This window comes from Molossus molossus, unplaced genomic scaffold, assembly GCF_014108415.1.
Source record: "Molossus molossus isolate mMolMol1 unplaced genomic scaffold, mMolMol1.p scaffold_m16_p_8, whole genome shotgun sequence".
NCBI classification, from domain to species: domain Eukaryota; kingdom Metazoa; phylum Chordata; class Mammalia; order Chiroptera; family Molossidae; genus Molossus; species Molossus molossus.
This window is the reverse complement of record NW_023425402.1, coordinates 95,570,923-95,597,361: the sequence shown is the minus strand read 5'-3', so window position 1 is coordinate 95,597,361 and position 26,439 is coordinate 95,570,923. Positions and strand designations below refer to the sequence as shown.

Sequence of the window (26,439 nt, the reverse complement as noted above, 5' to 3'; positions counted from 1 at the left end):
ACGCTCCAACCACTGAGCCAAACCGGCCAAGGTTGAAACGTATTTCAATATATTGAATAATATATATACATATTTCATATTATATGTAATTATATTGAGATGATTTATTTTCAACATCATATAAAAATATTAGTGATAGATATTAGTATCTTAACAGTAATATGGGCTAATGAAAACATGCCCTTTAATTCTTATTTCTTAGGAGTCATTTAAAATATAGCTGCTTATAGCTCATGGAGAAAACAGACTTAGCTCATAGTGCTGTTGAGGAATCAGTACAGGTATAAAGGAAGTAGCTGGATTCAGTGCTGCCTTGTATATTATCAAAAGTATTGGTATTTAAATTATGACGAAAATATCTTGTTCACTGCTGAATGAGAGAAGTTTGATTGAAGAGAGAGCTTGATTGTCAGATCTCAGGTTTTGTCTATAAGAATGGTAGTAAGAATTTTTATTAATTTATTTTTGTTACTGATGTTTCTCCTCCCCAACCCCCAGGCCCCCTCCTCCCCATCCTGCGCCTCCACCCCCCCCCCCAGCATTGTTGTCTATGTCCACTGGTTATGCACACATGCATGTAAGTTCTTTGGTTTGTCTCATCCACCCCCCGCGCCCCCACACCCCTCCTCTGAGGTTTGTCAGTCTGAACCATACTCCTTTCTATGTCTCTGGGTCTATTTTGTTCATTATATTCCACAAGTAAGTGAGATATGTAACAAAAATAAATTAAGAAAAATTGAAGAAAAAAACTAAAAAAAATTAAGACTGTAAAAAAAAGAATGGTAGTAAGAAAGAAAATATTTTATCACATAAATTAAGCAAATTGGATTTCTAAATCATTAAGTGGGTAAAACATGGCAATTTTACTGTAAAAATAGGTATTTTTACTACAAAAGAGAGCAGACAGATGAGGAAGTACAGGTAGGGGTAGGTAATTTATAAGATGGGCGCTATCCTAGAATGTTTTGATGTTAATGAAAAATTATCCTATTCAGTTGAGAAAATGAATGATTAACAAGAGAAAGGGGAGAATTGTAGGAGCCAAGCCTTTGTACAAGTGAGAGTGAACTGAATCCAGAAGGAACAGCTCACCACTGTTGTGGAGGAAGGCAGCGTGTTTGGGCACGGGTACAGCTGGGTCAGTGTAGTAGTGAGAGCATGTGGGAGTTCAAATTTTTATTTCTTTCTCAATGAAATAGGAAGCAAAGTCATAAGAACAGAGAGGAGTTCAAGGTCTGAATGGAACGTATGGTTTGGGTAACTCATGGAACATAAATATACTGACTCATGAATTTTAATTTTTACAAGAGTCTTCCAATTCCAATAGTTCATTGGCCATGGCAACCAAGGAAGAGTTATTCTTGCATATTAAATGAAAACAGATATTTTCGACAAGCTGAGATAGTCATTTTCTGCAGTTTTCTGTGTCACTTCAGCCAGATCATTAAGTAACACATTAGAATGGAGTCTTGGTAGGTGAGAAATTATAAGCCATGTTTTTCTAGCCACAATGGTGGAAGGCCCACTTCAGGAAGACCAGGGGGCCTACTTAGTGTAGTAGAGTCAGTGAATTCAGCGGGGAATGCTTCTATCTTGTTTTCAGAGGGTTGGTATGTTTATATCACTTTGTCAATTATTGATTGTGACTATTGAAGTTGGCTTAAAAGGACTAATTTCTTAGCTTATAGTCTCATCTTTGGCTGAACAAACAGGAAGCATTATGAAACCCACGTGGGATGGATCAATTAAGAAACTAGTAAAGACACATGTTGCTTGCTCTATATGAGAATTAATTTTACTGTAGGCTATTTCTATATCATAAGGGCCCTATTATGACTTTTTTGTTCACAGAATTGTTTTAGAAAAGTGAGATCTTTATTTTCATGCTTTGATAAGTTGTAAAATGCCTTTCCCATTTTTTCCTCCATGTCTTTTAATTTTTCTCCTTGAATGTCATGTAGACTTTTGTTACTAATAAACGAACCAGTAGATGTGAAAATATTAACTTAATTGATTAGCTTGTATAAGTATTACCCTAAAAAAATACTGGGTATATCAATACACACAGAAACACACACACAAACACACACACACGTAACATCTGCTCATACAGCCCCTCCATTTTATTTTTTATTTATTTTTTTTATTATTTTTTTTATCCTCACCCGAGGATATTTTTCCATTTTTTGTACAGATAGAGTGGGAGGGAGAGAGAGGAAGGGAGAGAGAGAGAGAAACATCGACGTGAAGGGACACATCAAGTGGCTGCCACCCGCACGACCAACCAGGGCCGGGGACAAACTGCAACCGAAGTATGTGCCCTCAGCGGGAACCGAACCCGGGTCTCTCCGGACCGCAGGCCGACGCTCTAACCGCTGAGCCAAACTGGCCAGGGCAGCCCCTCCATTTTAAATCAAATGATTATTTTTCACCCCAAGGCCACATGATGTGTTTGACAGAGTGATGGGCTAGGACTCTAGGATCTGGGCTAATGAAAGCTGGGAGTGGATTTTAGAAGTTGTACAATGATTATGTTGGGCAGTAAAGCCATAATATTGCTTTATAACCCTCAGCTACTTCTGACTAGGAGAGGAGAGGAATCTTACACAGAGTTTCCTCATGTTATAGATGGGCAAAACAGGGAGCGAAGCTACCAAGATACTGCTTGAGGTCATAACTGCTGACAAGAGTGGCCACCCCCCAATTCTCCATGTGCCTCTATTTTTCCTCATAAGACAGGACTCCATTTTCTCATACCAGAGAGTTCTACCATCAAATTTTGATCAAAACACACATCTGGACACAAATGAATGACCAAAAGAATTCTACTTATTTTCACCAAAGTTTCAAGTTTGTATAGTTTATATAGGTCTAGATGAGTTGAGTTAATTATAAGAAGAACTGGAAATCTTTTTTTCTCTCCAGCATTTTTGTGCCATTTTTTGAAAAGTGATATTTATTTTGTCTTTTGCCTAGAATTGAGCTTGCCTGGTTATTGTTCCTGCCGTGTAATCTTGAATGATTACATGGGTTGCTCATTTCATTCCCCCTTCCCTAGAGTGCAGATCCAGTCCAAACACCCCTTTCTTCCAAAAGACTCCCCTGTTTGGCTGTTTTTGCTTTTCTGGGGCAATTATTATTAATCTTCTTAATTTAGTTGCTGACATTTCCATTGCTGTGCCCTCTCCTGAGACATGTTTATTGCATTTGTCATTATGAATTGGTGTATTGGTGTTAGAGGAAGGCATTTTATGAGAAGATCTTTCAGTATAAAACATATTACATTGTTTTTACTGATGCTTCAGCTTAATTGTAGCAGGTGTGCCTCCTGCTGAGTTCTGGGGAACCTTAATATATCAAGTCCTAAATCTTAAAGAGACATATTTCCATGAAGTTGGAAGTCTCCGGAGAATTTGTTTAAATGATGACTTCTCCAAGGATTTAAGAGTTTATTTCAGACTTTTAAACATTTTTTGGTCTAGTTTTAGGAGGGAAGAGAAACTGGAAGCTAAAAGTAATGATCAGTCAAGATTGAAAATGAAGTATTTCAAAGAGATAACTTGATGAGAAGCATGAACAATTTGTTACAAAAATAATAGGATTGTATAAATTACCTGGAGCCATTTTGTTGTTCACAGTGAAATAGATTTATATCTATAAAGCCACTTGTATGTTTACAAGTGGTTCTTAGTCATAACCTAGAAAGGCTGGAAAGGAAGGGAAAGGAGGAAAGACAGAAGAAAGTGGGAAGAAGGAGGAACATAGACTTCTTTTCTGGACTGGGCCAGCTTCTGTTCGGCTGTTCTGCAGCTGGTAATGTGGATGATTTTTTAAACCTTTTTTCCTTCTGAAGCATGCTCTGTCCCTTGAAATTTCCCTCCGAACAACCTCTTGTTTCTGACATTGCCAGAGGTATAGAAATAGGGCCTGTTGTGTATCACATTGCTTATTCCTGATGAGTTTTTAAAAATTTTTTATTGTTGACAGTATTACAGGTGTCTCCCATGTCCCCCGCTTGGGCCCAGAGATGCAGGGAAAGGAAAGAACCGTCCTCAGAGAGGTCAGCAATGCACCCGTCCGTGGTCCTCAGCCAGAGTAAAAGCCACTGAGAGTTGATGGGGTCTCGAGAGCTAGTAAGGATATTTAAATCAGATATGGTTACTTTAATCAAGGCAGAGTAAACGGACAATAACAATGGTGTCACAGAAGCTGGAAATACGTGTAACTAATTGAACATAGAAAGAGATTTGAGCATTCACACACCAAGTTTCAAAATACCCTTTTCATAAGATTGTTTCATACTCTTCCCTAACAAACTAAAAAACAGAATTTTGAAGTTTGTATCAACTCGGCAATATATCATGTGCCCAGTACTGTGCTAGGTAATGTTAAAATTTCTCAACTTAAGCAATAATGAAATTATATGGTCTTAATTTATATCACCAAAGTGTTCTTCACTTTGTGAAAGGGGTCAGAGGAGCAGATATTCTCAGGATCGAGCTGAAGAGTAAGATCCGGCCCCTGCCTGAACTCATGATACCTGGGGAACCTTTCTGTCCTGGCCACTGCCACTCTGACAAGGAAAAATTAATGAAACCAGACAGGAGAGGGTCTGAACTGTCTGCCACTAGCAGAGTCAAGTAAGTCGGGACGAGGTTGAATCTGTGTGTGTGTTTATTAGTCGGGCCGCCAGCATCCTGAGAGAGGGGCAGGTGTAACTCCCTGAAAAGACTGCTCGGACATTTCATTTCAACAAGTTCTTATAGACGGTCAGGAGGTGGAAGAAAATCTAGAAGTTAGTGAGTTCCCAGGGCCTAGCTCCTATCATTGTCCTTGCAAAGATTAGCCCCCCCAAAATATTAACCTGGAATGCTGTCTCCCTTCAGATAGGTTCCGTCCTTCACCTGGGCTCCGGGCTGCCTTAGCTCCGGGGCCTGTTCTTCCTGTAACATCCTTCAGTTTCCCAGGGTCTGTAGGAAAATCTCCTCTTTATAGTGAGTAGCTATTAAACAACTGTGATTCTCTTTCTATTACATGCTCCTCCCTATCATTAAAAATAGGAAAAAAACAAACTAAACCCCAGAACTGTGAACAGTAATTAATCGGCTAATACACATTTCAAAGATGAGTAATGAGAAGTTTAAACCCTGAAATTCATGAACTACAGACTGTGCAATGGCATGTATAAAACTTGACCTACAAATGCACCTTTATCTGTCAGGTTTTCCTCTATTTCTTGGCCACCTTTTCTATTTTTCTACCCTTTGCTGTATTTCCAGGCTACTTCTCTCCATGGGCCCCCCCACCCACTTTGTTCTCCAGCAGCGGTTCTCAACCTGTGGGTTGCTACCCCTTTGGGCGTCCAATGACCCTTTCACAGGGGTCGCCTAAGACATAACAGTAGCAAAATTACAGTTATGAAGTAGCAACAAAAATAATTTTATTTTTGAGGAGCTATATTAAAGGGTCGCGGCATCAGGAGGGTTCAGAACCACTGGTCTACAGTTTTCTATTGTGCCTGTGTTTTCCTGTCTAGCTCTTATTCTCCCTCTGGCTTTTCCTGTCCCTTTTCCCGCTCTTGGTCTCTGCTCTCTTCATTTTCTGCTTGATACTTTATTAACTGCCACAAAATGAGACTGAAGTCCGTATCTAAACAAGTATTTAAAATATTTTGTACTTTCTGTTCTTAATATGAAAATCAGGTGAGTTTGGTCTGTGTTCATTCCATTCGTTGATTTATTCCTTCATTCAACTATTTTTTTTTTATCCTCACCTGAGTATATGTTTTTGTTGATTTTTTTTAACAGAGATTGGAAGGGGGAGAGAGAGAGAGAAATCTTGATGTGTGAGAGAGAGACATTGATCAGTTGCCTCCCGTGTGTGCCCCAAGGATTGAACCTGCACCTTTTTTTGGTGTACAAAGGACACTGCAACCATCAAAGCGACCCGGGCAGGGCAGATTGGTTTTAATATCAGCAACTCAGTAGTGAGTTATTGAACTGTAAGCCACATATTTTACTTATTTTATTGTTAAACTTTAAGTAACCAGGAAGTGATCTCAGTTAACAGATTTCTCATACCTTCTGTTGCTGGGGAAACAAGGAAGTGAGTTAGAATCTAGGCCAGGTTATAATAACCTTGACAGACTTTGTAAAGCTCTGAAGGCATCTTTGAATTTCTGTTGAACTCCGAGTATGGCAGATCAAAACCTTTTTTGTATTTCATACAGTCAAGAACATTTTCAGTAGCACAAAATGTTAAAGTATTATTTTTTGGTTTCTCCTTTCTTGTCCTGCAATAATGTTATGCTATCTATGCTTTTATACAGTATTAGAATTGCATAGCCTGTGCAGAAAATGGTAAAATTGCCCCTCCCTCCCTCCCTCCCTCCCTCCCTCCCTCCCTCCCCCCCTCCCTCCCTCCCTCCCCCCCTCCCTCCCTCCCTCCCTTCCTTCCCTCCCTTCCTTCCTTCCTTCCTTCCTTCCATTTACTTTTATCCTCACCAGAAGACATTTTTCCATTTTTTGTTCAGATAAAGTGGGAGGGAGAGAGAGAGAGAGAAATATCGATGTGAAAGGGACACATCGAGTGGTTGCCACCCGCAAGACCCAACCAGGGCCGGGGACAAACTGCAACTGAGGTACGTGCCCTTAGTGGGAACCAAACCCGGTTCTCTCTGGACCACAGGCCGACGCTCTAACCACTGAGCCAAACTGGCCAGGGTGCCACTTTATTTATTTTTTATTAATTAATTCATTTTTGTTACAGTTGTTTATCCTTTCCTCCCCATTGACACTCTCCTCCCAATCCCCCCCCCCCGCATTGTTGTTTATGTCCATTGGTTTTGCATATATGCATATAAGTTATTTGGTTTATCCCTTCCTTCCTCCCCGCCCCCCTCCTCTGAGGTTTGTCAAAAATGCATCACTTGATCAACAAATATACTGTTAGTTCTGAGATGAAGACAGTGGAGTACTAAAGAAGTTCAGGAAACCCTCCCTGACTCCTGAAGCTTACTGTCCTTTTGGGATGATATGGCATTAATACCTGAGCATTTTATTAGCAATATATACATTAAACAAGACAAGAGTAGAAGGGCCCCTAGAGGCAGCGTGATATCTGTGATTATTAATCTTATGTGTCAGCTTAACTGGGCCACAATACCCAGGTGTGTGGTCAATCATTATTCTAGATTCTGTGAAGGCATTTTTTTAGATGAAATTTATATTTAAATCAGTAGTCTTTGAGTAAAGGACATTACCCCCATGATGTGGATGGGCCTCCTCCAATCAGTGGAGGCCTTAACAGGAAAGAGTGAACTCCCTGGAAGAAAAGAACATTTTGCAATATTGGCTCTTCCCCAGATCTCTGGCCTGTTGGCCTACCCTGCAGATTTTGGATTTACCAGACGACTCCGTAATTGCATGAGCCAATTTCCTAAAATAAATCTGTTTTTGTTTACTACTAGTCGTTACATTCTACCTGTTCTGTTTTTCTGGAGAATGCTGACTAATATGATGTCGATAACAGTTGAGTGCTAAGCTTCAGTGGAAAAAATCAGTAGAAAGGTTACTGTGGTCTCTTACTTCCTTTTCCTGCATTTAACCTGCCTTCCTAGATGAGTAGCTCCTAGAGATCAGTGGAGACAATAGCAAAGGCCTAGCCCTGGCCGGTTTGGCTCAGCGGTTAGAGCGTCGGCTTACAGTCCAGAGAGACCCGTGTTTGGTTGCCGCTAAGGGCACGTACCTCGGTTGCAGTTTGTCCCCGGCCCCGGTTGGGTGGCGACCACTCTATGTATCTCTCTCACATTGATGTTTCTCCCTCTCTCTTCCCCCCTCCCTCCCTCCTGCTCTATTTGAAAATAAATGCAAAAGTGTCCTCAGGTGAGGATTAAAACAAAAACAAAAAAACATCAAAGGCCTAGTTTGGATAAAGACTTTCAGGGGGAGCATCCTTGAATTCCTATGCTCAAAGCTATCAGAAATTAATATGCAAAAATTGTAGGCTTATCATATGGATTTCTCTTTTCACTGCTTATTAGGGAGGCTTCAGAGATAACAGGCAATGCTTTGGAAAGCATATCAGATGTAATGTCTAGATTTTTTTCTTTAAGAGTTGCAGGACGTTATACATACTGCTCCCTGTCTCCATGCCTCTGTTTCTGCTTGTAGGTTAAGCAGGATAACAGAAGTTCTTGACCCCACCAAACAGGCAAAAGGAATCTGCGTGTTAACAGTCCAGATGGTGGTTCTTTTTATAATGATTAGAAAGGAGGAGGGAAGAAATTCTGTTTTAGGTTTTGGGTGCTGGCTATATGGATACATTCACTTTGTAAAATATTTATTGAGCAGTACATTTATATGTGTTTTTAATGTATAGAACATTTCCGTAGAAAGATTTTAAAAGTTTGTGTCTTGCAAACACTTAAAAATTGGTAGGGCACAAAAATTATAATGTGTTACAAAGATAAGCAACAAAATAACTTGTTACAGCATTGCCCTGAAGTAGAGTCCACCAGAAACTCAGTAACAAGGAACAAAAAAGGATGGTAAAGTGTAGACAAAAACTCAGAACGCAAACCTCTTTGAAGTCCATTAACTGCTTTTCAATAGGTCCACCTAAACTGCATTTTAGATCTCTGGTACTATACTTATTTTCCTTGTTGATGTTCATCTCGAGAATGCAATGCGTCCAAATGGTTGTATTTGTGAAAGTACTGTTTGATGTTTGTAAAAACATGATGGACAAGCCGAAGAACAGTAGAAAAGGAACAAATAAAGCCTCTGACAGGAAGGTGTGAAGCTTTGTGGGTCCTAAAGTCAGAAAATGGAACTACGCAGTGTTTCAGGAGAGCCACGGGACCACCCTCCTGTGTGTCACACCAGCCGCCCACTTTTGATATCAGTGAGAAGCAGATGGACAGAATGTTCACGCGCTCAGTGTGTGTGGGCGACAATAAAACATACGCGACACTTTCTGTAGGTCCCCTTTGACCTATGTCAGACCATAACAGAATCCCAAATTATGACACATTTTTTTAAAAAGCTCCTGAGCAGCGGAGGGACACCCTCTTTGCAGGAATGCTGGGCAATAGGGTGGACATAACTGTAGCTCAGGGCTTGCTGCCACGCTCCCTCCTCTCTTGTGGTTATTTTACATTCATGACCATTCTTCTTTCCTTGTGGAAATATAAAAACATTCCTAATTCTGTTGGCTGGCTGGAGAAGGCAATCCATGAACACCTCCCTCAATACTTCTGGTTACGGAAATAATCTGTGCCTCGCTCAGCGGAGGCAAAGGGAAGCTGCCTTTACATTGACAGAAACAGGTGTTCTCTTGTTGTCAAGTCAGCTCCCTTCCCAGGAGCCCAGATAAGTGGCCCAGATTACATCTAAGAGGAAAATTCACCAAAGCATAATTACTTCTCATCAGGGTGCCACAAATAATGAAAAGAATACTGGATGTATATTGTAATCTATTTAATCACCATCGTTTTAAAAAGCTGATGTAGAATTCCTTACTTCAAGACAAATTGTATAGCTTTGGTGGCAAATTAAGCATATTTTCTAAACATTAAATTATATTTCTTCCAATTCACATTTGGCAAAGAAAAGCTGACTAGACTAGTCTTTGTAGCAATAGAATATAAGAGATAAGGTCTGCAGCTGCTATTTCAAACAGTGCATTTTTGTCTATTCTTCAACAGCTTCCTGTGTTCCTATTCATATCGAATGAATCCCCTCCTTTATCTTCCTTGGTAAGATACGTTCTATCAGCGTGGCTGTCTGTGCAGGATGCAGGCAGATTCCCTCCATCACCTTGCCTGTTCGTCCTCCTCCCTCTCCCCCTCACCCAGGAGTGAAACTTGTAGACAGCTTTAGGTTATTAGGATGGTAGAAAGAGGAAGGTTTTGCCCAGTGATAAACAGTTACCTTGCACAGTGCCTAAGAAGTCCTGGTCAGAATTTCATGTCGCATTTCTCTGCATTTAAGAGAAGGTCTAGAACTGGAGGACTGCGGTAATGGCATCATGGAAAGTCCGAGATGGCTAAAGCGAGGTTGGACCGCAAGCTCAACCATTGCTCGGATGTGGGAAGTTGCTTCAACTCTGCATGCCTTGCTTAATTCATCTATAAAATTAGGACAATAATACCTATCCTGTAAGAATCAAATCGTAAAACAGAACAATGTTCCTAGCTTGTGTTTGATTAATAGTAGTAATTATAATGGAAATGCCATATTTTGGGGAGGGTGTGTAGACATCAAAGGAGGTGATTGGAGAGAGTGCCCATCCTACGCCAGTGCCATTAATGAGGGTCCAGGCCTTCAGACAACCTTTTGTCCCCCCCCCCCACTCTATCAGCAGCCCTTCCTCTGCGATCCTCCGTTTATTCTTTCCTGCCCGTCATTGAGAACCTTCCCCCATGCCAGCCGCTCTCACTTCGCATCCCTCTTGATGACTGTTTCCTTTCTCCCCCAGCCAGCTGGCCTGGTGGAAGAGCAATGCCCACTCATACAATAAAAGTGCCTCGAGGATCGAGCTCCTGTGGGGAGGGGCTGCAGGCTTCCAGTGCCTCCCACACCCGAAGCAGGGATGGGCAAACTCTCTGCAGAGGCTCGGGCAGGATCTGTTAGCCACCTGTGTGGGCCACCTGCTTCTGCTGCAGCTCTTCAGTGCACTTGTTGTCACGTGCAAGGAGGTGCAGACCACAGGTAAACGCACCGGCATGGCCGTGTTTCGTGGACTGTATTTACAAACACAGGTGGCGAGCTGGCTGGGGCCCACGGGACATTGTGTTCTGAGTCTGAGACATGATTGCACCATAGTAGAGTTTAAAGGGTCGTAACAGCCATGGAGCCCAGTTTCCCCTGGCGTGCTCTCTCCTGCGACCAAGGGCCAACTGGTCAGATATGGATATATTGTTTTATCCTCACCAGAGGATATTTTTCCATTTATCTTTAGACAGATTAGGAGAGAGGGAGAGGGAGAGAGACAGAGAGAGAGGGAGAAACAGTGATGTGAGAGAGACACACCGACTGGCTGCCTCCCACCTGACTCCGACCAGAGCTGGGGACGAACCACAACGGAGGTACGAGCCCTTGGCCGGAATCCAACCCAGGTCTCATTGGTCCACGGGCCGACACTCTAATCGCTGAGCCAAACTGGCCAGGGCTGGTCAGATATATTTTTGAAGTGCTATGTGATGTGTCCCCATCGTAGAGGCCCAGCCACACATTAGCATACTCCAGGCGCCGACATCTTTTCGAGGATATAATATCAATAATAGGAATAATAACTAATGCTCTAATAGTTCTTACTGTATGCCTGAGAATGTTCTAAATACTTCTTCATATATTATTTCACTTAATCTCACAACCCTGTGGTATCTGGTATTGTTAATGCACTTTATAGTCAGGTTATTTGGTCTGCCCAGGGTAGTGGGTTGGAGATTCGATTGTGGCAGCCTGCTCCAGGGTGTGCGCCCTCAGCCACCCACCCCTCCACCTTGTCATCATTTCTAGGCAGGCCTGTGACACGGAGTGTAGAGAGAGCTGCTTTCATCCAGTTCTCTCCGTTTACGCCTTAGAAGTGAAGTTGAGAGAGATTCCGGTGACTTTGCAAAGGTCACAAGTGTAATTAGTAACTGAGATAAGTCTACAAATCGATCAAATCACTACCTGGTACTTGAAGAAATGCTTCAATTAATCCTTTATAAAGACAGAACATCCTTTTAAAAATGAGCAATCACTTCTAACTCCCCGTTTTTAATTCAGGTTTTATAACCAGTTTTTTTTAATGGGAGTAAATATACAGTTTGATTTTTAAAAGGTAGAATCATTTTCACTTTATTATGAGAAAATATTATTAGGCAATCCCCTATCAAGGGAAAGATAACAAATATTTATCTCCAACTCTGACCTCTCTGTCGCCCTACATCAGTGATCCCCTGGCTTCAGTGTATATTAAAAGATGGTGGTGGGCCCCACCCCACTGCCTCAGAATTCTGTTTTCATTGAGGATTTGGTGTGAGTATTTCTAAAGATCCCTTCAAGAGATTCTAGTATGTAGCCAAGATTGTGAAGCACTACTCTAGAATCACATTGGTTATTTTCTGCTGAATTTGTCCACTTGCAGCAACAGCTAACATAGAAAATACTGCATGTCATGAAATGCAACTTATGGCTATGGTTCACGGGTTATAATTAATTAAAATATGACCACATTTCAAGCATGAGTGGAACTTTATTGTTGCAGATGAATTGTACCGGTGGCTATAATATTCAATCACTTTCATGTGAGTGGGAACATCGGATTGACGCGCATAGCTGCAGAACTGGACTGACAAGCAACTTAGGGATTCTGATAGGTTGTTGCAAGTCTCTGCGGCTCAGACAGGGCCAGACTCCTCTGTCCTTGTGCCTGGTTAGTGCCTGGGACCTACAGTGGAAGAAACAAGTATTTTGGAGGATTAGGTTTTGGCATCATCTTCCACCTACTTACAAATATTATAGTAATTTATAATAGAAGAATTTAGAAAAAAATTTTGTCTAGTAGAAGAATTCAGCATAGAAATAGACCATCTATGAGAGTGAATGGGATAGAAATTACCAGGGACTTGAGATGGTCTAATTACTACTGTTGAACACCAAGTTTGTCTTTAAGTCTTCTGGCAAAAAAGGAAACACATAATTTATATTATGGCTGAAAACAGCTTTCACATTTGTCTCAGAGAAAATTGGTATTTTGAACAAATTTCAAGCAGTAAGTTAACACATATATCCTTGGGATAACACAGTTGAAAATATCTTCACCACAGTTTCACAAAAGTGATAGTCTATAGTTGTTCATTCACTCACTCATTCATTTATTCGTTTAATTACCTATTTGCTCTTAGGTGCTAATTATATGCTGGATATGATGGTGAGTTCTGGGAATATGGTGACTCATAAGACATCGTTCTTCTTCTCATGGAGCTCACAGTCGAGAGGAGGACATGATCAGGAAAATCAACATTTCAGAGTGAGAGAGGCCAGAGTGCCTCAGAGGGGTTCGATCATTTGTGCGTGTTATTGGAACCATGGGAGATCAGGGCAGATTGAGTCGTCCTGACCAGATAGCTGAGCAGTGAAAATGAATCCCAAGAGGAAGAGCTGCAGGATCAGAGACCAGGAAGGGAGAGTGCGTGGCACTCCAGGAGACTGGAAAATACCTTCGTTAAGTCGGAGGGTGGGGTTCATATGGGGATGCTGGGTTGGAGGCATATGTAGGGGTCAGATTCCCAAGGGTCAAGCCAGAAATTTGAGTCTTCATATGAAAGTGATGGGGAGTCACCTCCGTGTTTTAGGTAGTGGAGTCACATGATCAGATTTGTGTTTTGGAAAGATCACTCTAGCTACATGGTGGAAGGGAGAGAGACTGTGAGGTCCCTTGGTGTAATTCACTTCTTAAATGTTGAGAATCTGAGGGAAAGCAATGATAATGGGGGGAAGAGGGCAGATTCTACTGCTATTTAGGAGATTGACTTATGAGACTAGATTAATGACTGTAGGGAAAGAGAGGAGGAAAGAACTAAGAAAAGTTTCCTGGCTTAGGAGGCTGGGTGGCTTGTAGGGCACTTTATGGGGTCAAGAACCATAAAGGAGAATTAGGTTTGTGGGTAGGGAGCAGAGTGGAAGACAGTGAAGAGGAGTTCCGCTGATACTTACAGCACAGCTAGTGGAGAATTCCAATATAGCACGAACGTCTGAGCTGGAGGCAGGAGATTTGTAACGGACCAGCATGCAGAAGGGAATTATAGATGGCAATGTATATTAGTAAGATAATTTAAGAGCATATAAATTGAAGAGAGGCCACCGTTTGGAACTCTGAGGAACACTCACATTAAAAGGCTTGTAGAAAACACAGAACTTATGGAAGAAACAAGGATAGTAAGAGTGAATGAGGAGTATATAGGGTAATAGAAATGATCAACAGGATGATGCCACCACCTAGTAATATCATTTGGGACAGGGAAAGTGTACCTCAAACTAGCTCTGTGAAATATAAATTGTGTCGGATGGGACTTGATAGGTGTTGAGTATTTGGCTGCTGAACTGAATTCTCTTTGTAGGCGCCTACGGATATTATTTAAGAGACAGATGATTTAGATATCTGATATGCTTCAAAAGTTTGACATCTAAGCATTTACCCAAATGCTTAAGCCCAGTTGTGAATGCAGAATAACTGCTGAAAAATCTTGAAAATATCTAAGCATTTGCATAACAAAAGATGGAGATGACAGGGTCCTGGGCTATGAAACAAGGAAGAGGCAAGTTTTAGCTTAAAAAAGGTAAGACTAATTTTTTTTTTTTTTTTTTTTTTTTTTTTTTATCCTCACCCGAGGACATTTTTCCATTTTTTGTTCAGGTAGAGTGGGAGGGAGAGAGAGGAACAGAGAGAGAGAGAGAAACATCGATGTGAAAGGGACACATCGAGTGGCTGCCACCCGCACAACCGACCAGGGCCGGGGACAAACTGCAGCCGAGGTACGTGCCCTTAGCGGGAACCGAACCTGGGTCTCTCAGGACCGCAGGCCGACGCTCTAACCGCTGAGCCAAACCGGCCAGGGCAAGGTAAGACTAATTTTTACCAATCAAACACTTCAATGAATAGAAGCTGAGTATGCTCAGTGGAATGGATGATCTTAAATAAAACTGTATGTGAGGGTCTTACCAGAATGAGTTAACGACATATAAGAGCACCATATACCTGAATGCAACCTCATGATGATTAGGGTTGTTTGAGATTCACCTACTTAAACATGACAGTGATAGTTTGGACATGATTGGTATTTAATTATCCTTGTGAATTGTATTGGAATACATGTCCAACTTTTTATTTAAGACCTTTGCTAGTTAGCCCTGCTGGTGTGGCTCAGTGGTTGAGCATCGACCCATGCACCAAGAGGTCACCCGTTTGATTCCTGGTCAGGGCACAGGCCCAGGTTGTGGGCACGATCCTTAGTTGGGGGCATGCAGGAGGCGGCCAGTCGATGTTCTTTCTCATCGATGTTTCTATCTATCTCTCCCTCTCCTTTCTCTCTCTAAAATCAATAAATAAAATAAATAAATAAATAAATAAAAAAGGCCTTTGCTAGTTAGAAATAACATAGGTAGATCAAGTTTCACTGAACTTGTCCTGTTCTCCAGTATTTATGGGTCCGTAGTCTGTGGCACATCTTTAGGAGTATTTGTTGACTATCACGACTTCTCTCTGGACATCATAAAGTGCACTCTGTGTGCCCTGACTCCAGGCTGAGACAAGGGAGCAAAACTTCCCTGGGATTGTGTAGGCCCCAATATCACAGTATTTACAGTTATGCATCTCTCTTTGTCTCTACCATCCTAACCACTCACATCTCAAAGGGGAGAGGAGGTGTTTATTTTTTGTCTCTCTGGAACCTTCTCGCATTTCTGACACCCCTGAATGCAGCACTGCTAATTGCATCAGCGTTCTCAATCTCTTAAATTCCTGGTGTCCCATACAAGTCAAGTCTTGTGTGTATTCTCCCCAGGTTTCAGCATCCCTGTGTAAAATCGCGAACTGCATATTGTAAAACATAACACAGAAGGGGATCTCAGGTTCCCGTGGAGAGGCCAAGGAGCAGTGTAAACAAGGAGAAAGGAGGAGTATTTCAGAGCCAAAGAAGGTCATTTGGGAAACACAGCCCTTTGGCTTCCTGCAGATAGGAAATCAAGCAAGAGGGCTAAGGGGATTTTAAAGTTTTCTGTAATCAGTAGAAATGTTTTAAATAGCAAACCTCCCTGCATGGCCTCTAATATTAGCATCAACAATATAGATCACGTGCTTGGCTTTTGTTTGCTCTAGCAGGAGATCTTACTTTGTTTACTTCTCAGTGGACCTGGGCACTATGAACTGTATTGAACGGTCATATATAATAGCATAATAATAGTATTTAGATTAAATATCATTATTAAAGTACTCCTTGCTACTCAAAGTGTGGTCCAAAGGCCAGGGGCATTGGTACTATAGGGGAGCTCGTGAGAAAACAGAGTCTCGGGCTCCAACCCAGATGCACTCTGCAAATGTACATCTTAACATGATCCCAGGGGATTCGTCTGCACATTCATATTTGAGAAGCACTGGCTTAGATGAATAGCAACCATAGGAATACCTAAAATGATTTTTTGGTCAATAAAATTATAAAGAAAACAGCTATTGTGGCTCAAAGCATTTAGCAGAATCACCTTTCATACTGGGAATTCCTTGTACTTCAGGAAATGAAATGATTGATTGGCAATGATGAAGTATTAATGTAAAAAAAGAAGACAAATCATGATTTTAAAAAACTTACCAACTGTCTTTTTTTCTAAACTCATTTTGTTTTAGAGCTGAAATAAAGACCCAGAGGTGAAAAGAATAAATTTTTAAAAATCTCTTTAGTGAATTGATTGAAAAAATAAACTAGTTCCATTGTACTACTTCATCTATAATGGATATTTCCTTGATATCAGCTAAATCTAAATGATGGGCAACATATCCTGTGTCCAGATTTCTTACATCAGTTTTAAAAACCCTACCTTATTAATATTTGTGTAATACAAATAAAGATTTGAGTGGAATTCGGAAAGGAAGTTTGAATAGTGTGATATCATCAGGACTAAGCATGTGGCTGCCATTAGCATGATGGCTAGTAAATAAAATGCTGGTTAATCTGAAACTGGAAAAATAGCAACGAAACCTAGAGAAATCAGCTTCATTGAGGGCAGACCTGGTTAAGAAATTATAGGTTATAATCCATTAGTAAATTTGTAGTCATTTTAAAATCCTTTCCCTCAACCTTTCATCCAATTCATGTGTAATTGTGTCAGCTCTACCCCGAAGTATGTCTGAGTTAGCCCCCTTCTCTCTCTGTACCAGGAACTGTATGCCAAGCCACCACTATCCGAAAGGTCTTCCCTCTTCCCCTCAACAGCCAGGCACCTTTTAAAAACTCCAAAATAAGTCCAGGTCACTCCTCTGCTTAAAAATCTTTCCTTGGCCTTTCATCGCTTTTACGTTGTTATACAAATTCCCTAGCACATCAACAAGGCCTAGTGTGGGGTCTCACTCTGTCTGTGCACACTCCTTCCCTGTCCCCTCCCTCCAGGTCTCTAGGACTCTCTCAGGTCCGAAAGGTAACTCGCTCTTCTCTCCGTAAGAACGTTGTCTGTCTTGCTCATTTTCCTAAGTCAGCTTTCAGCTTTGCTGTGACCTTCAGAGAAGACCTTCCTGATGTTTCATCTGAAGTCTGGCTCCCTGGTTCTCTATTTCAACGCCCTGTTCATGTCCTTGAGAGCACATTACAATTTCATTTCATCCATGTTTGTATCTTTATTTGCTTATTGCCTGTCTTCCTCAAAGAATGTAGGTTCAAATGAGGGCATACCTTGACTGTCTCCCTCACCAGAGATGGTTCAGTGCCTGGCACAAAGCAGGCATCACAACATACTTGTTGAATAGACAGAATGAGTTTAAAACAAATACAAAAAAAAAAAAAATCACGCTTCATTGTTTTTATCCCTTTCTTGGTCTTCTGTGGTTCCTAATTCACTATGCAAGTGATTAAATTTAAACAAATCCTTTTAAGTTTATTAGTAGAAAAAAATATTAAACATGACATTTTACTCTTTCCAATGCTCAGCATTGGAAACAAAATTGCCATGCCAAGAGGGTATTTTATTGGAACGTTTTGTTGAAATTTGTGTCAAGGCAACCACTTGGGACTGCTATGCTGGTTATTTGTCTCAATCTTTGTGTTACCTTGTGATTGATTTTAAGAAAGTGAAGCATGCTGGTTGCCTTATTTACCACTATAATCTGTCACCATGGCATATAAACTGCATTTCAGGGCAACAAACGCACAAAAACGAGAGGGCCAGACTCTCCGGGACTACGAGTCTTTAGAAGGTGTGAGTCCGAGAGCCTCTTACACACCTCAGGTGATTCTCCTTGGAGGCTCATTCTCTGAAAGCCAGGCAAAGACCCCTGATTCTTCCGCATTTATCAAAACCAGACATCTCACTACTTTAGAACTGAGTTATCAGATCGGAAAGGAAGCCGAATATTCCAGCCAGGGACCCGATGATCTCTTCTGCCTTGTTGGAGGCACTCAGGCGATGGATCGAAAGAAGGACGGTGGGTGGTGTTGTGTATAAGAGAACAATGTGGGCACCACGATGAAATCGTAGTTGCATTTGTAGAATTCCAAGCATCAGGATGAAAAGTGAAACCAGTCCTTTAAAATGCTTTGCTTTAAGTACACCTCATGTGTGGATCTCTGAGGCGTCTGGATGGTTGAATGTGCATATTTTAAGTCTGAATGCTTAGACCTTGTATTTCTCTTCTGGGGTGGCCAGAACGAAGCGCTGCAAACTGGGTTGGTTGCCCCAACAACAGAAATGGATCGTCTCATAGTTCTGGAGGCTAAAAGTCTGAGAACAATGTATCTGTAGGGTTGATTCATTCCGAGGGCAGCAAGGGAAGGGTCTGTTCCTGGCTTCTTGCTTTGTAGGTGGCTGTTTTCTTTCTTTATCGTCACATGTCCGTGTCCAAACTTTCCCTTCTGATAAAGACACTAGTCATACAGGATGAGAGCCTACCCTAATGGCATTGTCTCAACTCGATTAGCTCTGTAGAGACGTATCTCGGAATAAAGTCCTGTTCTGAAGTATTAGGGGTTGGGACTTCAACATAGAAATTTTGGGAAGACACAATTCAACCCAGCATAGACCTTTATAATTATTTTAATTATGTGACATTTTATAATATAGAAAATAAAAAACATATGCCAAAAATATTTGCTTCATGGGGTTATAAACATAAAATCTAAGAAAGTAACTGCATTTATAGAAATTAACATGTCCTATATACGCAATAGACCCATAAGCAAACTCCAGTAAGATTATTCTTTTAATAAAGAAGTTAATTAGTATCACTCTCTAAGTTGGAATTTGTCTTTGGGCAGTTACTCGGCCTTAGCTGGAGTCTGTCACAAGCGCCCTTTTGGGTAGAAGTTTGGCATTAATTACTTAAAACAATACCAGAGGACAGATTTTCCGCAGAGGAACGGCACATGTTGATGAAGCTTGGAGTTCACTGGGGTTGCTTTTAATGTTCCTCTTGCTTTCTCACTAACGAGATCTAAATTATAAGACTGATAGACTTCTTGTTCTTCACCCATTATTTGAAAGCGAGACCACATTTCAATTTCCCATAAAATTTTAAATAAGGTAAATGTAGCACAATTATCCACTATAGCAAATGAGCTAATTTTTTTTTGTTTTTGAATTCCTGGCTGGATTTTGTGAAGAACCTCTGCAGAATCCCCTTTCTCCTCCTTTGAGAGGGTACCGTGTTTGTATGGCTAGGAAGGGGGTACCGCCGTTCAACAGCTGTAGACTCTGGGTGTGACCAGAAATAAACAAAAACCTATGTGCAGGCATCGCTCTCATAATTTTTGTGGTTTTCTTACTTTTTTTCCTATGAGCAAAAATAATGCTAATCTTCACCTTCAGGAAAAGGTTATTCTGCCGTTTCTCCTTTAGTGATGGAAGTGATGATGCGAAGTCCATATAATGGTCTCATTTCCTGGTATCTCTTGTCTTTTCCTGCCTGTCCCGCCAGTGCCACATCGTGGTTTTTCCCCAACAGAGAGCGCGGATGTGTGTTGCGCCTGATGTGCTCATTGTTGCCAGCGAGGCTGTTTGACTGACAGCGGCCGTGCCGCAGGCTGGCTGCGATGCCCGGGCTTCCGTCGGCACCGGCCCAGGCCCAGCCTGACGGCAGAGCAAACGGTGCCGTGTGCTGAGCTGATCGCCTGGAACCACACATCCAGATTCACGCAGATGAATGAACTGACTTTGATTTGCAGTCCAAGAAGGCAAAGGTTCCAGAAATGTCAGCCATGCATTGCTTTTCCCTGGTCTTTAGCTACATTGTAATATTGCTCGGGTGGATTTTATTTAAATCCAATCTTATTGAATCAGAGTGGCAACAGTCAAAACCCGGGTTAAAGACCTTTTTATCCCTACAAAAGTACATTCTTAGTGGACATAACTTTATTAAATATTCCCCGTGACTCAGCAGTAGGTTTAATTTTGACTGTTTAGAAGAAACTGTGTGTGAAACTCAGGGGCACGTTTTCTCAAAATGACTCTTTCCTAACAGACAGCTCCCATTCCTCTCTCTGTCTAGGGATCATTTGCAGTCTTGACACTATTTGGGGAGGAAAGCAAGGACGTAAATGTGCAGGGGTAGAGTTGAGCGAGTCCACGTCCTACCATTTCTATATTTTTTACTTCTGCTGTAAGAGACTGAGATCTGTACTCTGTGCCTCTCCTACATATTTATCGGAATCTGCTGAACTAGTAAGGTACATCATCTGGTTAATTTCTAAGGGAGAATAATCCACAGATTCTTAGACCTTACTCCAGAGCCATTTTATGAGGATCTATCTGTCGGGTAAACCCTGGGGCAGTTTTTATAAAAGCACCAAACGTGACGTGAAGCAAATGCAGGGTCGGGAGCGTCCGTCCTGGGCTGGCTGTGTCAGCACCCATTCGGTACAGCGGTCTCTCTTCGATTTTCCCAAACCATCTCCAGCAGAGCTCCGGAGAGCTCTGGCAAAGCTCAAGATCGACAGTGGGTTACTCATAATTCTCCAGAAGTTTGACAATGTAATTGACAACAGAAGCTATATATTTTATTCCAGTTTTACCTCTTTGAAGTTTGGTATGTCTTGTGTGAAAACTGCCTTTCTAGAGTTTTATTCCCTAAATTTTGTATTTCAACAATTTTCATTTTTCCTTAAAAAAAAAAAATCTTAATTTTAAAAGTTGTTTAAAGTATCATTAGCACCAGTAGGAGATTAACACTAAGATGGAACGAGTAAAAACTAATTTCTGATGGTGTCTGATTATTCTCTTTGGAATGGATAAGTAAGAGTTTAATTACTCTTTGGAAAGTAAGCCATGCATCTTTTTTACGTCTAGTGTATCATATGACCAGAAACCTATCACCTGCTGTTAGAGACAACAAACTGGAATAGGATGACTATAAAGGGCATTTGAGCTGTCTGATGAAGCAGAAGCCACTGATCGGTGTGTTTCTAACAAGCCCAGTATTTTGCCTCCATGTCCCATATAATGGTTCAGTAAATTTACTTTATAGCTTTAATCCTCTATCCTTCAATACAGTGTTTTGTCTTCAAAATTTATCTTTAGTTATCTATCTCCTAGGTTCAGAACATCTTGCTTTAAAAAAATCAGGAATTGGCCCTGGCCAGTTTGGCTCAGCAGTTGAGTGTCGGCCCACGGACCAGAGAGTCCCGGGTTCGGTTCTGGCTAGGGTCACGTACCACACACGCACACACACAAAAAAAATCAGGAATTGTCTTATATTCATTTCTTAAATATAGACTCTGACTTCTGGCATTTCTCGAGGAAGAATTAATTATGTTATCAAAACGTTGCAAATAATCTGATACAGAAAGTGGTGTTTATATGTGTGTGAGAATTGTGATTGTGTATTTCAAGGGCTTATTTCCACTAGAAAATTGACGTGGGAAATACATTGGGTCTGTTTATCTTCGGTGCGTCCTGAGTGTCTGAGGTTCCCAGTTAAATAGTATTGAAGACCATGGCTGAATGGGAGGAGAGACCAATGCCTTTCTTTAGCAACACAATGTGATTCTATGTACTCACCCTGCTTTGGGATCCGATTTCTTGTTTTGGAGGCTCAAATGTCCCGATTTCCCCTTTGCTTACCTGTATGAATTATTCTTTGGTCTTTATGCAAATTGTGCACACTAACCACTTTACTTTGGCATTTGTGTACTAGCTAAATACTAAGTGCTACCCACTCAAAGGATACAGTAGTCAAGTGAACTCCAGGTAATGTTTGGAATTCAGCTTGCCTGTCATGATATACGTTTTAATATTTTACCTGTCTACTTCAAGATTTTGCCAGCAAAAATCCAGTGTTGATCAAAAGGCTCTATTTCTTGGTTCTATAACTAAGGCATCCACTTCATCCTCCTCCAGCCTAGGGGACTTCAGTGTGCTCAGTGAAAGCCCAAGGTATAATACGGCAGCCAGCACTACTAGCTACCAGGCAGCCGGCAAGCTATTGATGGAGGAGTTTTTAAGGTATTATGGAAGGGAGGATGGAACATACAGATAGAGGTAGATTTCTTTCTTCTTCTTCTTCTTTTTTTATTTTTTATTTTTGGCTTTTTAAAGAGAATTTTTTTTTTGAGCTGGTCAGCTTTGTGCTTTATTTATTTATTTTTTAAATATTTAATTATTTTATTTATTTTTGTTACAGATGTTTCTCCTTTCCCCCCCACTGATTCCCCCCTCCCCAACCCTCCCCGCCCTGTCCCCAGCTTTGTTATCCATGTCCGTTGTTCATGACACAGGCATATACGTTCTGTGGTTTATCGTTCCACCACCACCTCCTCTTCTGAGGATTGTCAGTCTGTACCCCACTTCCACGTCTCTGGGACTACCCCATTCCTCAGACTGTTATGTTCATTATGTTCCACAAATAAGTGAGATCATATGATACTCTTTCTCTGTTTGGCTTGTTTCACTTAGGATAATACTTTCCAGGTCCCTCCATGTCATCTCAAAGGATAAGAGATCTTTCTTTCTTACAGCTGCATAGTACTCCATTGTGTATATGTACCACAGCTTTTTTATCCATTCATCTACTGATGGACATTTAGGCTGTTTCCAGATCTTAGCTATTGTAAATAGTGCTGCTACAAACACAGGGGTACATATATTCTTTCTGATTGGTGTTTCAGGCTTCTTAGGGTATATTCTAGAGGTAGATTTCTATTCTCACCCAACAGCCAGAGGGAAGGGGCAATGACCTGGGGGTTATGAAGTGTCCATTCCCACTAAGACTGAATTCTCAGAGGGCAATGTCCTGGTCAAGTACAGCTCCGAGACACTGTAAAAGTGTCCCTGTTAATGGTCTTTTTCTCAGTCCACTGGGCCCAGTGGGTTATCTGAAAATTCTTAGGGTCAGGATTTAAAGTGAAAAAGCCTTTGGGTCCTGTGCCTCTTTACATAGTACCACCAAGTCTTTTCTGGGTTTCTCACTTTTTATTTTAAATTGTATTTCCTTTATTTTTCACAATAATCCACAAGGAAATTCTTAGTAACCCATTAGACTTGAACCCAAGCAATAACAAAAATTGGTTTATTCTCTCCTGGAGTAAGTAGGATGCACCTTTGGAAAGACAATGCTCCGAGTTGTTAAGATATTTCACTGAGGATGGAATGAGAATAGCTACATCTGAGGATTAGTCGGTTGGCTAGTTACGTTAACATCAACAGTGACAACAACAGCCAAAAGAAAGAAAGAAAAAACCTGAATTTTATATAAAATATAAGCGTTTATTTTTTTATTTTTAATTTTTTTCTTTATTGATTTTAGAGAGAGAGGAAGGGAGAGGGAAAGAAAGATAGAAACACTTATGAGAGAGAACATCGACTAGCTGCCTCCTGCATGCCCCCCAACTGGGGATTTGGCCCACAACCTGGGCATGTGCCCTGACCAGGAATCGAACCAGCGACTTCTTGGTGCATGGGTCAACACTCAACCACTGAGCCACGCTGGCCGGGCTAGTCTCTGCAGCATTTAAATGAAGGGTACATGAAGCAGTGAAAAATTTTCTGAATAGCCATTGCAATACAAAATAAATGACAAAAATAAGTAAATTACAGTAACTAGACATAAAGTCCACTCGCATTTATTGTGCATTTGCCAGTGTTGTCATTGTTAACAGCTGCCTTTATTATCACCATTACTTAGTATTCTTTAAAGAAAGAACAAGTAAAAGGAGAGAAAAAGAGATAGTCATTTCATGCCCAGTGGTACATGAGATCCCTTCTCTTTTACTCTGAAATTAGAGTGCAGATTTTCTTGACTTGTCTTCAGTGAGCCATCTACAATAAACCTGGAAGAGGGACAAAGGAGCTCTTAGCTCCCACCACCCATTCTGGGTGGACTGTAAATGGTTAACCATGACTCCCTTCAAACACCTAAACTTCCATCTGCCTCTAGGATGCGATTTAAGACACAAATGCTTTATACAGTCTTAGTCATTCTACATGACTAGACCACACAGAAAAAGTAAAAATAAGGAGGGTTGGGATATATTCTACACCTGTGTGCTGCGGTGAATAAAATGGCATAAAACAGTAAGAGTAATAGTTGACTCCTTATGTTCTCATTAGAATCCTACCGAATATCTGGCTGGGTAGCTGCCCTCGCCAGGTGGAACACGTAACCATCAAACTGAAGCATGAATTGGGGGTGACAGCCGTCATGAATTTCCAGACCGAATGGGATATTGTACAGAATTCCTCAGGCTGTAACCGCTACCCGGAGCCCATGACTCCAGACACTATGATTAAGCTATACAAGGAAGAAGGCTTGGTCTACATCTGGATGCCAACACCAGACATGAGCACCGAAGGTAAGCATCAGAATCATCCTAGCCCCTGGTAAGATGTGTTTCAGAGGAGCCCTTGCTTGTCTGCCTGCCTGTCTATCTATCTATCATCTATCATCTATCTATCTATTTACCTGTCTGCCTACCTACCTTCCTGTCTATAACGGGTTGATTTAAATATGAATGATAGAAATGGAATAAAGAAAAGGGTTTGGATTTAATATATTTAATATGTATCATTTGACAACTCAGCTAAAATTCTCTTTAGCATGGGTCCTTTGATTTGGTTATTCATGAAATATGTATTTATTGGGTGTCTACCATATGTGTGGCATTTTGCCAGTGGCTGGGAATATAATAGTGAAAAGAGGCAGGACAACTTCTGTCCTCATGGAGCTTGTAATCCTGTAGGCAAGACAAACATGAATTAAATGACTACAAATAGAAATTAAAGACTGTGATGAGTTGTTAGAAAGATACGTAGACATTGCTACGAGAGCACGCACAGTCAGGCCTAGGAAGGGGGTCAAGGAGAGTGCTCTGGGGAAGCAGAGTTTGAACTCAGATCCGAAGAGAGGGTGGGGTTTGGGGCGAGGCTCCCAGGCAGGGGAGCAGCTTTGGGGAACCCCCGTTGCAGAGAGCGCAGAGGGTTGTAGGAACGGGAAATAGGCCTGTGTGGCTGCAGACCAGAGGATCAGGGAAGTGAGTCCTGTAGGATTTGGGCACAATACGGACTTCAGACTTTACCCTAAAGTGGCGAGAAGCAGTTGAAAGTGCTGGGAGCTGTCAAGAATCCCCTTGTCTTCCCTCTGGGAGTGCACCTCGACAGCACTGTGGAGGATGGTTGCGGTGGGCTCAGAGGGGTTTGGATGCCGGTTAGGAGGTTACTGCAACGTTACAGAGAGACAGAGGAGAAAGGCGGTGCAGAGCAGGGGAGGGCAGTGACAATGAGGTCGCATTTACCCGGGAGTACTGGCCGAGCCTGCCTTTGAGAAGAGAGAACTGTGATGCAGCCTGGGCACTGCTGGAGAGACAGACCGATAAGGCGCAGTTTGATCCATTGGTAAGGGGCAATAAGACAAGTTCAAACCTAACTGCAGCACACAAAGGCTGAGTGATGTGCTCTAGGAGAGTTACGGGTTGGGGGGAGCACTTTCTACGAAGGACAGGCAGGCATGAGAGTCTTGGCGTGGAGGTGGGCCTGACAGGTCCCTGTGCAGAGAGGAAGGGCACGTCAGGTGGAAGAAAGCATAGGCCAAGGCACAGAGGTGTGAGATTTTAGAGGAGTGATCTATATTTCAGTCTGGTGGTAGAACAGGGTTCTTGTGGAAAAGGAATGGAGCTATTTGAAGCCAAGAGAATCAAGTTGCACTAGTAGTATGGACTAGATGTCAGCAGGGGGCAGCAGAGGGCTGCAACAATGGCACAGTCCTATGGCGTTCTGTCGACACTGTTCTGGGGGAAAGAAGAAAGGTCGGGATGCCTAGGCAGGAAACATTTCCGTCATCAGCCCTCTTCCCCACAAAGTCCATTATCTATTAGTCACTCTTCTAAGCAGATGCATACATGAACTCATTTATATCTCCCAACAAGAGTCTGGACTGGTGTAGTTGTCTTCATGTTGCAGAGAAGGAGACTGATATACAAAAAAACTCAAGTAACCTGGATCAAGTAAATAACAGGGACATGCCTGGATTTCAGTGCAGTCTGGCTCAGCACATTGCTCCAGACACCGTACATGCTCACACGAGCTCTTCACGCACGTCCTACAGACGACCACACTTTCAGTCTGTCCTTCGCATCTTTCGCTGGAATGAGGCAAAGTCATGAGTTGTCAGGGAGGTAGCTGAGTCTCCCCAGAGTCAATAGTTAAGAAGTGGGTGGGGACAGAAGACTTCAAGAATCACAGATCGCCTGGCCCTTGGCCACAT

The 26,439-nt window shown here is 41.7% G+C and overlaps 1 protein-coding gene across 2 annotated transcripts in view; it reads left to right on the top strand.

Moving 5' to 3' along the window:
• Positions 1-26,439, top strand: part of EPM2A (EPM2A glucan phosphatase, laforin) — a 70,323-nt gene that overhangs the window by 31,884 nt on the left and 12,000 nt on the right. Inside the window, exon 3 of one of the 2 annotated variants that reach the window (XM_036249363.1) lies at positions 24,291-24,532. The exons of the other annotated variant lie outside the window; for it this stretch is intronic. Coding sequence (XP_036105256.1) covers positions 24,291-24,532 — 242 coding nt within the window. The remainder of the gene's footprint in view (positions 1-24,290; positions 24,533-26,439) is intronic. 2 annotated transcript variants of the gene reach the window in all.